The sequence below is a fragment of the Myxocyprinus asiaticus genome, chromosome 27 (assembly GCF_019703515.2).
Source record: "Myxocyprinus asiaticus isolate MX2 ecotype Aquarium Trade chromosome 27, UBuf_Myxa_2, whole genome shotgun sequence".
Taxonomy (NCBI): domain Eukaryota; kingdom Metazoa; phylum Chordata; class Actinopteri; order Cypriniformes; family Catostomidae; genus Myxocyprinus; species Myxocyprinus asiaticus.
In genome coordinates this window covers 43,153,712-43,168,308 of record NC_059370.1, presented here as the reverse complement: position 1 = coordinate 43,168,308, position 14,597 = coordinate 43,153,712, and the positions used below count along the sequence as shown (strand labels likewise).

Genomic DNA, 14,597 nt, shown 5'->3' with positions numbered 1-14,597 from the left:
AGCTCACACTGTGTGTTACAATGTTCTGTTGTTGAAGCGCACTGCACGTGATGACTTACTTGTAGGCCAGTGTGGCACTGAAATGTTGTTCGATATAGGCCTCCAACACTGTGTTAAAATGCTGAAACTTCCTGTTAGCAATCAGACCGATGATATAAATCTAAGAGAAAGAAAGAATCTGTCTATCATGATTGACTTTATCAATAAACATATGAACATCCATCCATCCCTCCCTGCCTCCCTCCATCTGTCTGTCTGTCTGTCTGTACATATGTCTGTCTATCCGTCTATGTCTATCTGTCCATCCATCCGTCCATCTGTCTGTATGTCTATCTGTCTATATATCTATCTGTCGTCTGTTCAGCCATCCATCTACTGTATCTATCAATCAATCTGTCTGTCTATCTATCTGTCCGTCTGTCCATCCGTTCATCCGTCTGTTATTCTGTCTGTCTATCTATCTTTTATCTATCCATCCATCTGTCTATCTGTCCATCCATCCATCATCCATCCATCCACCTATCTGTCTGTCTGTAATAGAACTGTGAGAGTGGATGAGTGTGTGTAAGTGTGTTTTGTTGAACAGGACAGGAAGTCTCTCACCAAAGCATCAAACACCAGAATATCGTAGTCATCAGTCTGAGAATATTCCATCATGATGTTAAACAGAGCGTCCAGAGTGTCCTGCAGAAACTACACACACACACACACACACACACACACACACACACTGGTAATCACACATGCACTTACAACTTCTCATGCTCCTGTAATTTATGTGGAACAGGAACACACCTTCACAACTTCCTCTCCATCGATGAGTTTGAGCTCTTGTAAATTCTGCTTCAGCATTTCAGGATGAGTTCTCCATTTCAGCAGACCCAACAAACCCACTGAGAGAGAGAGAGAGAGAGAGAAAGAGAGAGAGAGAGAGAGAGCGTGAGAGTAACATGTTTGTTTAATTTACAACCTTTATTATAATTGTTTTTTGTAAAAATTGTTCATTGCTAATTTCTCATTTTCCTCTGCACTGCTACTTTTGTTCTATTGAGCTTTGTTTTATTTTACACTATTTTATTTGTTAATACTTATTGTTTACTCTCTTTGGATTATTGTTATTTGACTTTACAGTGTCTGTCATGTACAGTATATCCTCATCTGATTCTTAATTGTGATGCATGAATGTATCTGTTTATTCTACGTGTTTCACACTGAATATATCCGTGAGTGTGTGTGTCTGTCCGTTGGGGTTGCCGTGTGATGGATGTTGCTGGAAGATTCATTAGTGTGATTAACGGGCTTTCTCAAGAACAGCTGTTACAGCACACCTGCGTTTGTGTGTGTGTGTGAGTGTGTGAGTGTGTGTGTGTGTGTGTGTGTGTGTGTGTGTGTGTGTGTGTGTGGGTGTGTGTGTGTGAGTGAGTGTGAGTGTGTGTGTGTCCGTAAAGAGGGTTAAAGATAAAAAGAGCATTTAACAGCACACACACTTTTGATGTTAAAAGCTAAATGACACTCATATCTAAATAAGGACATATTATAGACTTCCACTGTGTTTATATAAGACTTGTTATAAATACTATAGACTATCCTTACTCAAATTGGTTCTCTAATTGAGGATGACCCCAGGCGTCCCCGAAGGGTGGTTTTGTCAGATTAAGCTAATTTCTAAAATGTAAGCTAAGTAACAGCACCCAAAACCCTTTAACACAAGCACACACACACACCATTCTGTGTGAGTTTGGTGGAGCAGACGAGTGTTGCGATGGTGAAGCTGTCTCTGGAGCTGACCGACAGCCCACCCGCACTGCTGGAGCTGCGCATCAGTTTCGCCCCCTTGTGGCTGTCAGTGGGATTGCGCTCAGACGGCAGAGACAGATACGAGCTGACGTCCTCCATACGTTTACTGTCACCCTACAGACAGAGAGAAAGATGTTTTAAGCATGGCCATGCATACATGTAAACATAAACGTGTGTGTGTGTGTGTGTGTGTGTGTGTGTGTGTGTGTGTACATGTTTATACTACATTGTGGGGACCAAATGACCCCACAAGGATAGTAAAACCTGAGATCACCTACATTACGAGGGAAATGGCATATTAAACATACTAAACGTTTTACATTTTTTGAAAATGTAAAAATTCAAAAAGTTTTCTGTGAGGGTTAGGTTTAGGGTTAGGGTTAGGGTTAGGGGATAGAAATTATTGTTAGATCTGTATTAAATCCCAAAAATGCATGGAAGTCTATGGAGAGACCCCACAATGATATAAACACATAGTATGGGTGTGTGTGTGTGTGTGTGTGTGTGTGTGTGTGTGTGTGTGTGTGTGTGTGTGTGTGTGTGTGTGTTTCAAACCTTAAATACAGTGAGCTCATGCATTCCGTCTCTCAAAACAGTTCCATCTTCTTTCATCAGACGTACAAAAGCCATCGCAAAGTTCCTCTCACTTTTATCCTTCGCTGCAAACACAAAATTACTAATTCCTTAACAGTAGTTAACTACAAAAGTTAACGTGAACCAACAATGAACAATATTTTTACAGCATTTTTGGTAGCACTTTATAATAAGTTTATATTTGTAAACATTAGTAAATGCATTAGCATTTGGTACCATGAACTAACAATGAACAATATATTTTAACAGTATTTATTAATCTTAGATAATGGTAGTTTTTAAAAATATAATTAACTAATGTTAGCACATATAACTTTTGTATATGTGGCAATTAACATCAACACAGATTTATAAGGGGTGCAAAATTATTCTTCATTGTTAGTTCATGTTAACTAATGTTGTTAAATGTAAACTTATTTTAAAATATTGCCGCATTTTTTTAATCTTGGTTGTTCAATTTTCATTGCATTAAGTATTATTTTTCTTTACATTTTATGTCTGTTATTTTACTATTTTACTTTTGATCAAATTTGGTGTAATGTACATACTCCTCTTTGACTTTCTTTTTTTTTTCTTTTTTTTTTTTCTTTTTTGCTTTTTCTTTAAACTTATTTATTTTCTATATCAGTGACAAAATTAAAACCACCTGCCTAATATTGTGTAGGTCCCCCTCGTGCCGCTAAAACAGCGCCAACCCGCATCTCAGAATAGCATTCAGAGATGATATTCTTCTCACCACAATTGTACAGAGCGGTTATCTGAGTTACCGTAGACTTTGTCAGTTCAAACCAGTCTGGCCATTCTCTGTTGACCTCTCTCATCAACATGCATTTCCGTCCGCAGAACTGCCGCTCACTGGATGTTTTTTTGTTTTTGGCACCATTCGGAGTAAATTCTAGAGACTGTTGTGTGTGAAAATCCCAGGAGATCAGCAGTTACAGAAATACTCAAACCAGCCCGTCTGGCACCAACAATCATCCATGCGATTATCTAATCAGCCAATCGTGTGGCACCAGTGCAGTGCATAAAATCATGCAGATACGGGTCAGGAGCTTCAGTTAATGTTCACATCAACCATCAGAATGGGGAAAAAACGTGATCTCAGTGATTTCGATCGTGGCATGATTGTTGGTGCCAGATGGGCTGGTTTGAGTATTTCTGTAACTGCTATCAACGAAAAGAGATTTAGCTTTCATCTCAATTTGCAAATTCAAATTTGCAAATAAATTTCATTAAAATGCCCAACACCCCACTAAAACTATTAAACTCGACCAGCCAGAAAAGGCTGGGAGACCAGCCAAGATCAGCCAACCAGGGCTGTGTTTCCCAAAAGCATCGCGAGCTTAAGTTGATCGTAAAGACCATTGGCGCCATGGCCGGAGTGGGATTCACATTCAGCCCGGGATGTCATGTCCAAGTCAGCCCACACCCAAAAGGGGGGTTGGAGGTGAAGATGATAACAATAAAAAAAAAAGATCACAGCAAAAATGTGCAATATATGTAATTACTTGAAAATTATTTAAGCTCTCCATGTCATTATACCACAACGGCATTCACTAAGATTTTCACTTTGTTATAAGACATCATTGTATGTGTTGTAAAAATAAGTGAATGTTAAAGGGATATTTGATCATTTCCTCACCCTCATGCCATCCCAGATGTGTAAGACTTTCGTTTGCAGAACATGAATGAAGATGTTTAGAAGAACTGTTGGTCCATTCAACGCAAGTAAATGAGAAGCGGTGAGAAACAGATCAATAATTAAGTCATTTTTTACTATAAATCTCCACTTTCACTTTCATAAGCACTGTTCTCTCTTAAGAGTTCTTCTTCTGTTTTTGGTGATTTACATAAGCATATCGCCCCCTACTGGGCAGGGAGGAGAATTTATATTAAACAAAAAACTTAAATATTGATTTGTTTCTCACCCACACCTATCATATTGCTTCTGAAGACATAGATTAAACCACTGGAGTTGTATGGATTACTTTTATGCTGCATGAATGAGATTTTTGTACCTTCTGAGTTCTGATCACCATTCACTTGCATTGAAAGGATCAACCGAACTGAGAAATTTGTGTTCAGCATTAGACAGAAAGACATACACATCTGGGATGGCATGAGGGTGAGTAAATGATGAGAGAATTTTCATTTTTGGGTAAACTAAGTTTATTTTAAAGACTATCTAGGCACATAATAACACTATAGAACTGTAAATGTTTATAACTCTTTCAAGATGTACATGCTCACACTTTAAATGGTCAGTGCTTTGTATTTTAGATAATCAAAATAGCAACAGATCCAGTGAAACAATTAAGGTTGAGTGATTGTTTTTACATTTTTACATGCCATTCAAAAATGTGCCATTTTACAATGATAAGAGTGAAATAAAAGACTAAAAATAACACATTTGTACTTTTCTTTTACTTGGAATGTAAATGTTCAGGACAAAGGCAAAATGGTTACTGTCTCTTTAAGAGGGTTTTATCGCATGATACAACATTGAAGGCACTTTGTGCAGTTTGTTTCATTGAGTTTATTCTTTTGAGAGCTGTAAAGTCCCATTATTGTCGTGCTGTTGCATCTGTATTCATTTACTTTAAGTATTCTGTTATTTTGTGACAAAAAATAATTTTGCTATTATCATTCTGCACTGCTCTGAACAATACCTGAAGCACGTTCATCCTTCCCGTGCTGTCAAGTGAAGCGGCGCAACATGGCTCACAGGCTACTCTCTCATTTGTTTGGGTGTGAGATGATAAAATACAGACTGTGTCTCCATAATACGGAACGCAATTCTGATCCTTTAAATACCGGATGTTACGGACTGTTGGCAATTTTTATGCGACATATGATGAAAGTTTGTCAATCAACATGCGGACCTAACCGGCCCAAAATTTGACCGGCCCAGCGGGAATTCTCCCGATCTTCCCGATTGCCACTCTGGCCCTGATTGGCGCCAATGGTTTCTTAGATCAACTTAGACTTACAATGCTTTTGGGAAACACAGCCCAGCTCAGGTTGGTCCAATTTAGTGTTTTCAGGAGGGTTTTTGCTTAATACGCATGTAATTTGTTCAAAACGGATGCAGGAAACCTTGCAGTTTTGAAACTTACACTTCTGAGAAGATCGATGTCGGAACATGAACCGCAGGTGGATTCTGGGCATCTCCTCCAGAGGGATCGCCACCTACAGGATGGAGGTCAACATCACAATGCAATCAATCTACTGTAAAAAGAACTTTTCTCACGTTATTAATGCATTCACCAATTTGACATTCGATTTTGACATTTAGTCAGCTCTGTGTGAGTTCAAAACACTAGTTGAAATAGGGCAGAACCTTTGCAATGCGTTAGGGGACATTACACTGATTTACGTACAAATCACAAACACACATGCAACAGTGATTCTGTGTCAATAATCAAGTGATGGAGAAAGGAAAACGTCATGGTTACTGTACATGGGGACAGCCTCCCTTCCAACCTCTCTTGCAGGAAGGAAAGCACCGATCCGACTGCGCATCTCTGGGGGTCTTCCTGACGGTAAGAACACCACTTAGCGAACAGACGCCACTTAAAGGCATACAGGCGCCTCATAGAGGGAGCCCTAGCCTGAGTGATCGTGTCTACCATCGCAAGTGGGAGACAGCTTAGGTGTTCCGCGTCTCATCCAGGGGCCAGACATGGAGATTCCAGAGGTCTGGGCGCGGGTGCCAGATGGTACCCTTTCCCTGAGAAAGAAGGTCCTTCCTCAGGGGAATTTGCCAGGGGGGAGCTGTCGCGTCTGGGCGGGCCAGTAGGGTGCTACCAGGACGACCTGCTCCTCGTCCTCCCTGACCCTGCACAGGGTCTGTGCAAGCAGGCTCACTGGGGGAAATGCATATTTGCGAATGCCAGGGGGCCAGCTGTGTGCCAGCGCGTCTATGCCAAGAGTGGCCTCGGTCAGGGTATACCAGAGTGTGCAGTGGGGAGGATTCTTGGGAGGCGAACAGGTGCACCTGTGCCTGTCGAATCGACTCCAAACCAGCTGGACCACCTGAAGGTGGAGTCTCCACTCTGCCCTGAGGGTAACATGTTGTGACAGCGCGTCGGTGCGATGAAGTAGGGGCTGAAAAACCCCTTCTTCATCTCGGCTGGAGGGACAGGTTCTATCGCGCCCTTCCGTAGGAGGGTAGCGATCTCCGCGCAAGGTAGCAGCATTTTCGTCTTTCACCAAGGTGAAGTGGACACCGCTGAACCTGGGCGGATGCCCGGCGAAGTGAATAGCGCAGCCGAGTCGGACGGTCCGGACCAGCCCTCGCGCTTTCCAATCCGTCACAAGTCATGCGTCCAAGTTCCGTGCAAGGGGGACCAAAGGGACAATGTCATCGGACGTACCGGCAGGTGGGGCCTCGCGGCGGGGCGGAGCTCGAGGTGCCACACCACGTTGTGGCCGTGCTGAGTCTAAGGACATGGAAGCACTTACCTGGCTCCTTGTGACCACCCCCGGAACAGCCTGGGATGGGGGAGGAAGAGGCCTGTACTCGTGACCCGTGGAGACTGTCACATCGGGGGCGGATTTGTGCCACAGCTGGGCGCTCAGGGGCGGGAGAACGCCGCTGGAGCGCAAAACCTGCCAAATAGAGTGGTGGACGGTGGTCGTGATGATGGCCATACACACCGGATACGTGACCCAGGGAACAAGGAAACTGCTCTTGCTGAGCTCGAGTACTGCAGCCACTTGGGCATGCAGCGCAATTAAATGCAAAAGGTAACAAAAAGTTGTCCCTGGGTCGCCCATCTCAAGGGCGCTTTGAAGCCTTTCATAGGTTCTGGGCAGCCGCAAGACGGGTGGCGTCTGCTTCCTGCGGTGGGCTCCACGCCGGAGCCGGGCCGAAGGGGTGGGCTGCAGCAGAGCCGGTGCAGTCACCGCAGGGGGACACCCTTGGCGATGAGTAGACGGGGTGTGGGATCTTGAGCCGCGCCGGGGCAGGATATGCCGGCTAGCATCCATCTACTGCTCTACCATTGAAAACTGCTGGGCAAAGTCCTCGACGGTGTCACCGAATAGGCCCGCCTGGGAAATGGGGGCAGCAAGGAATCGTGTCTTGTCGGCCTCACCCATCTCAACCAGGTTGAGCCAAAGGTGGCGCTCCTGGACCACTAGTGTGGCCATCGTCCGCCCGAGAGACCGCGCTGTGACCTCCGTCGCTCGGAGAGCGAGGTCAGTTGGCGAGCGCAGTTCCTGCATCAATCCCGGGGCGGAACTACCCTCGTGCAGTTCCTTTAGCGCCTTGGCAGACTTGCAGGAGAGCCATGGCGTGCAGGGCGGAGGCGGCTTGTCCAGCGGCACCATAGGCCTTGGCCATCAGAGACGTAAGCCTACAGGCCTTGAACAAGGGCTTTGGGCACCCGCGCCAGGTGGCGGCGCTCTGCGGGCATAGGTGCACCGTGAGCGCCTTTATCCACCGGGGGATTGCCGAATAGCCCTTGGCCGCCCCACCATCGAGGGTAGTGAGGGCGGGGAAGCTGAAAAGATCAGGACCAGGCAGTAAAAAGTGCCTCCCGTGACCTTGTCAGCTCTTCATGCACTTCCGGGAAGAAAGGAACGGGGGCGGGGCATGGCTTTGAGCAGCGCCGCGAGCCCAGGAACCAATCACCAAGCCGTGAGGGTTCAGGGAAGAGCAGTGAAATCCACTCTAACTGTCATCTCCGCGTCAGCCTGTGACTGGGCAATCGACCCCGAAGGGAGAAGCCCAGCTGAGGCTTCCGACTGGACGAGCCCGCTCTCTGATGCTGCGCTCGAGAGCTCATCACTTTCGCGGGCTCCGAATAAGAGGTCGAACTCGCCATGAGACGAGCCGGCGGACACACCCAGAAGCCCGATCGGGGCAGACGAGCGTGCTGGGGAATGGGAGGTCCGCGGGGGGATACCCGGTGGAGGCGGTCCCATTGGGGTCCCCAAATCGCCCCCAGTGCTAGCCACGCTGGCCTCATACCTGTGGGTAAAAGGACCGAGGCGGGAGCCTCTGGGGTGGCTTGCTTTCTTACGAAGGCGAGCCACGACCACAACGTTGCCATGGACATATTCTCGCAATGAGAACATGACCATCCACGAACGCTGTCTCCGCGTGAGCAGTGCCCAGACATGAAAGACAGTGATCGTGACCGTTAGAAGGCGAGAGATAACGAGCACAACCAGGAATAACACACAATCGGAAAAGCATCTTTAAAAAGACGCGTCTTTAAAAAGACGTTCCGTGTGTGCGCTCTTTTAGAGTAATATACAGGTGCATCTCAATAAATTAGAATGTCGTGGAAAAGTTCATTTATTTCAGTAATTCAACTCAAATTGTGAAACTCGTGTATTAAATAAATTCAATGCACACAGACTGAAGTAGTTTAAGTCTTTGGTTCTTTTAATTGTGATGATTTTGGCTCACATTTAACAAAAACCCACCAATTCACTATCTCAAAAAATTAGAATATGGTGACATGCCAATCAGCTAATCAACTCAAAACACCTGCAAAGGTTTCCTGAGCCTTCAAAATGGTCTCTCAGTTTGGTTCACTAGGCTACACAATCATGGGGAAGACTGCTGATCTGACAGTTGTCCAGAAGACAATCATTGACACCCTTCACAAGGAGGGTAAGCCACAAACATCCATTGCCAAAGAAGCTGGCTGTTCACAGAGTGCTGTATCCAAGCATGTTAACAGAAAGTTGAGTGGAAGGAAAAAGTGTGGAAGAAAAAGATGCACAACCAACCGAGAGAACCGCAGCCTTATGATTGTCAAGCAAAATCGATTCAAGAATTTGGGTGAACTTCACAAGGAATGGACTGAGGCTGGGGTCAAGGCATCAAGAGCCACCACACACAGACATGTCAAGGAATTTGGCTACAGTTGTCGTATTCCTCTTGTTAAGCCACTCCTGAACCACAGACAACGTCAGAGGCGTCTTACCTGGGCTAAGGAGAAGAAGAACTGGACTGTTGCCCAGTGGTCCAAAGTCCTCTTTTCAGATGAGAGCAAGTTTTGTATTTCATTTGGAAACCAAGGTCCTAGAGTCTGGAGGAAGGGTGGAGAAGCTCATAGCCCAAGTTGCTTGAAGTCCAGTGTTAAGTTTCCACAGTCTGTGATGATTTGGGGTGCAATGTCATCTGCTGGTGTTGGTCCATTGTGTTTTTTGAAAACCAAAGTCACTGCACCTGTTTACCAAGAATTTTGGAGCACTTCATGCTTCCTTCTGCTGACCAGCTTTTTAAAGATGCTGATTTCATTTTCCAGCAGGATTTGGCACCTGCCCACACTGCCAAAAGCACCAAAAGTTGTTTAAATGACCATGGTGTTGGTGTGCTTGACTGGCCAGCAAACTCACCAGACCTGAACCCCATAGAGAATCTATGGGGTATTGTCAAGAGGAAAATGAGAAACAAGAGACCAAAAAATACAGATGAGCTGAAGGCCACTGTCAAAGAAACCTGGGCTTCCATACCACCTCAGCAGTGCCACAAACTGATCACCTCCATGCCATGCTGAATTGAGGCAGTAATTAAAGCAAAAGGAGCCCCTGCCAAGTATTGAGTACATATACAGTAAATGAACATACTTTCCAGAAGGCCAACAATTCACTAAAAATGGTTTTTTTATTGGTCTTATGATGTATTCTAATTTTTTGAGATAGTGAATTGGTGGGTTTTTGTTAAATGTGAGCCAAAATCATCACAATTAAAAGAACCAAAGACTTAAACTACTTCAGTCTGTGTGCATTGAATTTATTTAATACACGAGTTTCACAATTTGAGTTGAATTACTGAAATAAATGAACTTTTCCATGACATTCTAATTTATTGAGATGCACCTGTATACTCTTTTAGAGGGGAAAAATGCTCTTTCAGAAAATATACTCTCTAGTTTTTCTGCCGAAGCGCCCAGGGGCGTTCTCTGCAGTGCACCAGTGCAGAGGAGGGAGAAGCCGCTGAAATGCACTGTCAGATCCAGCAGAGGTGAATGAACAGTAGTATTCAGCTCAATGAGCATGACCGTTCGGCTCCGAAGAGAAAATCTGAATGAGTGGGTGCATACCAGCTCCTTTTATACCCTTTTGTCAGGGGGAGTGGCATGCAAATACCACTTGCCAATTTTCATTGGCCTTTTATCAAAGACCAGAGGTGTCTCAGGCTCCCAAGAGTGACCCCTAGTGTCACTACAGTGACACCAACGTCGAGTGAGTGACAGATAGGGAATGAAAATTCTCTTATCATTTACTCACCCTCCCAGATGTGTATGACTTTCTTTCTTCTGCAGAGCACAAACAAAATTTTTTAGAAGAATATCTCAGCTCTGTAGGTCCATACAATGCAAGTGAATGGTGACAAGAACTTTGAAGCTCCAAAAAGTACATAAAGGCAGCATTAAGCATGGATTAATCCACTGGTGTATGGATTACTTTTATGCTACCTTCGTGTTCATTCAAAGTTCTGGTCACCATTCACTTGCATTGTATGGACCTACATAGCTGAGATTTTCTTCTAAAAAAATCTTTGTTTGTGCTCTGCAGAAGAAAGAAAGTCATACACATCTGGGATGGCATGAGGGTGAGAAAATGATGAGTGAATTTTCATTTTTGTTTGAACAATCACTTTAAATTTATTTTTATTTATTTTACCTATGGGGACTAGCTCTTTTGATTAGTCAACATTCCACAAACACATTGGGAAAAATGTAATGTTACTTGGATTGGTGCTATTTTAGTTCATTTCTATTTTTATACTGTAGAAGGCTTTGTTTGGAAAATGTTAATAAAAAAAATATTGTTACATATTATTTTCTATTCTTTTCTAAGAAGGAACTAAATGCATTTTGACAGGAAAATAAGTATATATAAAGTCACATTTCAGCACAAAATCTGCGATTAATCACGATTAACTGTAGAAATCATCCGATTAATCGCGATTAAATATTTTAATCGACTGACAGCACTCCTTTAAAGTCAACATGAAATCAAAATGGATCGTATTTACACATTCCTGGTCTTATTGTTCATGGTTCATCAGTGCACATTATTCCAAAGAAAACAAATTTTTGCTTTTATTAATGTTTTCATCGTAATAACTCCGTCACCAACCCGTCCCCTCCACCCACCTGTCTGTATTCTGGTATGTCCTCCATTCAATCTATTCAAAACCCAAATCAAGTACCGCCCTACATATATTCTCATTAAATATTCTGTTTCACCAAGAAATATGCCATATTCTGGAAGTACAATGGGTTGTGAATGCTGTTTCACATCGATCTAACACTAAAAAGTTTCATTCACTCTGTCTCACCTTAAAGGTTTCCATCCACCGTGGTTGTTTGAGCTGGTAGTAAATGACTGATTTATATTCGTTCACAGGTCGATCCCCGGCTCCCAGACAGATTGAGTTCTGTAATGATAATAACACCACAGAGCTGTCAATAAACAGGAAACCTTGCCCAGAAATCAGCAAACTCAATTAGCTGACCTCTGACCCAAACTCACCGGCATGATCTTCCCCTCTTCGTTGCACACCAACATGATGACCTCCACATTTTTCTGTGTGGTTTTGTTGTACTTGTCAAAGTCTCCGGAGTACAGTGTGAGGTAGATATCGTTACGGATGTCACCCGGCATTATAATCTCAGGAAAACCGAGCTTCCGAGCAACCATCGTGCTCCGGTCCACCAGGTGGGGATATTCTTTTCGGATCTGGACGATATCGCCAACTAGCGCTTTCATAGTGACCCACAAACCTGAATGATAGGAGAAATAAACTCTGACATGCTGTTGTAATTCAGCCGGGTCAGTAATAATCAAAAATTCCAGTAGCTTTATTTTAAGTAGGGCTGTTGATTTAGAACATAAATTCAGTGCGATTGATTATATATAAAAAATAACACGTTAAAAAATTAACGCTATTAATCACGTTCCTGGACGTAATCAAGAGTATTGCTATTATTGGAGCCATTCAAGGTTGATGTACCACCTATTTTAAGCAGGGGGCAGTAAGCGAAACTCCAGCTGTATAAGCATTGTGTAGTTTATACAGAGAACAAACCACACTCAGGCTTGCTTGACACCAGTGACAGCACACGATGAGGATGCGTTCTTGCATTTCAAACACAGCTGGATCTCAAGACCTTTTTTACTAAGTTTTAAAATACATTTAACGACCTAAAAGCTTATGACGCAATGATAGGCTTATGTTCAGTAATATGGAAATAAACAATAGACTACCTTCTAAAGCCATGTTTTCTATTGTCTTATCAATGCTGTAGTCATCTGCCACAATAATTATGACGAGGAGGAGGGCGTGGTTGGGCCGTGAGGGTGCCTGGATGGCACTAAATCAGATGATCAGCAGGAGAGCGAGATAAAGGGGGACCGGAGACGCCAGTTCGAGAGAGAGAGAGAGAGATGCACACGGCCACTTTGCATGTGTGTCTGTATTTGTTTAAGTTAATTTACATAATTAAACTTTACGTTTATTGTTCAGCTGGTTCTCACCTCCTCCTTGCCCACCTTTATACTGTTACAATAATATAATGCATTTTATTTGTCTGAATTATTATGATTGTGATATATATTCTATTTATAATTAATATAACTTTAATTAGGTATATATGCATTTTATTAGGATGCCTTTTGGCATGTCCCCAGCCTGGTTTTCAACTTCTCCTTGGGTATCAGCAAATATGCACATTTTGATTAAAAAAGAATGAAAGTAAATTAAAGCTAGTATTTAGTGTTTATTAAGTGGACATAATACATTTTTGAAAGACTTAAAGTTGCGACCCCACGTAATGTATCAACCCTGTTACCATCAATCTCCCCTTTATTAAAATAATGAACAATTCCATAAATAATAATTATAAAAATGTAATAATGACATGATCATGCTCTGAGGATGTGAACTCTACAAGAAAAAGTAAGTGTTTCCTCTTTTTTATCACATTATCTTATATTTTGTTAGGTTTAAATTGTCCTTGTTACTAGGATTTTGTCCAGAAAACAAGTGAATAAGAAAAAGTGGATATTTGTAGAAATATCAGCATCAAATTCCTTTTCGAATAGACACCTTGAGCATAAATCCATTAATGGCTAAATGAACTGTAAAACTGTCAACACTGTTACTTTTTTAAAGGCATAGCTACATCCCAGCATATTCGGAAAAATAATACATTTAGCTTGAAATAGCACAGAGCAATTAAACAACACTTCAAGACATTCTTTGTCTAATAGAATGTTTAAAATCATCTAGAAATTTACTTTAAAATTCACCATTTTGAAATGGAAAAGGCACCAATTTCATGGAATGATCAAAACGCTTTAATCCGACAGAAACGGCACAAGATTAGGGTTAGGGTTAGGTTTTTGCAGTCAGACTTACGGATCTTGTAAAGCAATTGTAGCCAGGCTTCTTGCATTTAACCTGGCGTATTTGTTTTCCTTGCTTTAAATATCCGATTACACATTGTGTCATACATACTTGGATAGACAGGTGAAGACTTTAGCTGCTTGACTATGTATAAAACGGCTGTAGCTTGATCATAACTGCGCATGTAAATGTACTAACTGATCAGATACGATTATTGGACTCAGTGGAGTTTTAAAACATTATCAAAGAGAGCGGAGTTGCTGTGATGTTATTTAGGAGTGAGCAGTACCTTGACCTCCACTGTCTCCTCGAGACATCGTCACCTTGTTCAGGAGAGTGTGTAAGAAATCATGTTCAGCTACGACCCTACACACACACACAAACACACTGAGCATTAATAACACAAAGGGAGATGTTAAGGAGAATATCCTAGCCGCTCTTTTCCATATGATGAAAGTGAATGGAGACGGATAGTGTGGAGCTCCAAAAAGGACAAAAAAAGCATAAAAGTATCATACAAGAGCTCCATGCAATTCATGTCCTATATTCCCATTTTTGCAATTGTGAACATTTAAACTTGCAAACATGCACAAAGGAGATTCGAGAGCTATGATGGATGGGAAGATTTTCATTGAATAACAACTTAAATTTAATCTGTTCAACACAGCACAGCTGTCGTATGGACTACTTCTACGATATCTTAATGGGGCTTTTGTATTTTTTTGAGCTTCCCTTGTTCACTTTCATTATAGAAAAAGAGAAGCCAGGACATTCAACTAAACATCTCTTTTTGTGTTCTATGAGAGAAAGAAAATCATTAGGGTTT

The 14,597-nt window shown here is 42.6% G+C and overlaps 1 protein-coding gene across 2 annotated transcripts in view; it reads right to left on the bottom strand.

Moving 5' to 3' along the window:
* The window catches only part of LOC127418064 (dedicator of cytokinesis protein 2-like), a 161,177-nt gene that overhangs the window by 132,669 nt on the left and 13,911 nt on the right, over nucleotides 1-14,597 (bottom strand). For both annotated transcript variants that reach the window (XM_051658421.1, XM_051658420.1), the window contains exons 12-20: nucleotides 14,061-14,137; nucleotides 11,896-12,146; nucleotides 11,702-11,800; nucleotides 5,508-5,580; nucleotides 2,353-2,456; nucleotides 1,725-1,911; nucleotides 796-893; nucleotides 604-693; nucleotides 60-160 (exon numbers count right to left, since the gene is read on the bottom strand). In XM_051658421.1, coding sequence (XP_051514381.1) covers nucleotides 60-160; nucleotides 604-693; nucleotides 796-893; nucleotides 1,725-1,911; nucleotides 2,353-2,456; nucleotides 5,508-5,580; nucleotides 11,702-11,800; nucleotides 11,896-12,146; nucleotides 14,061-14,137 — 1,080 coding nt within the window. The remainder of the gene's footprint in view (nucleotides 1-59; nucleotides 161-603; nucleotides 694-795; nucleotides 894-1,724; nucleotides 1,912-2,352; nucleotides 2,457-5,507; nucleotides 5,581-11,701; nucleotides 11,801-11,895; nucleotides 12,147-14,060; nucleotides 14,138-14,597) is intronic.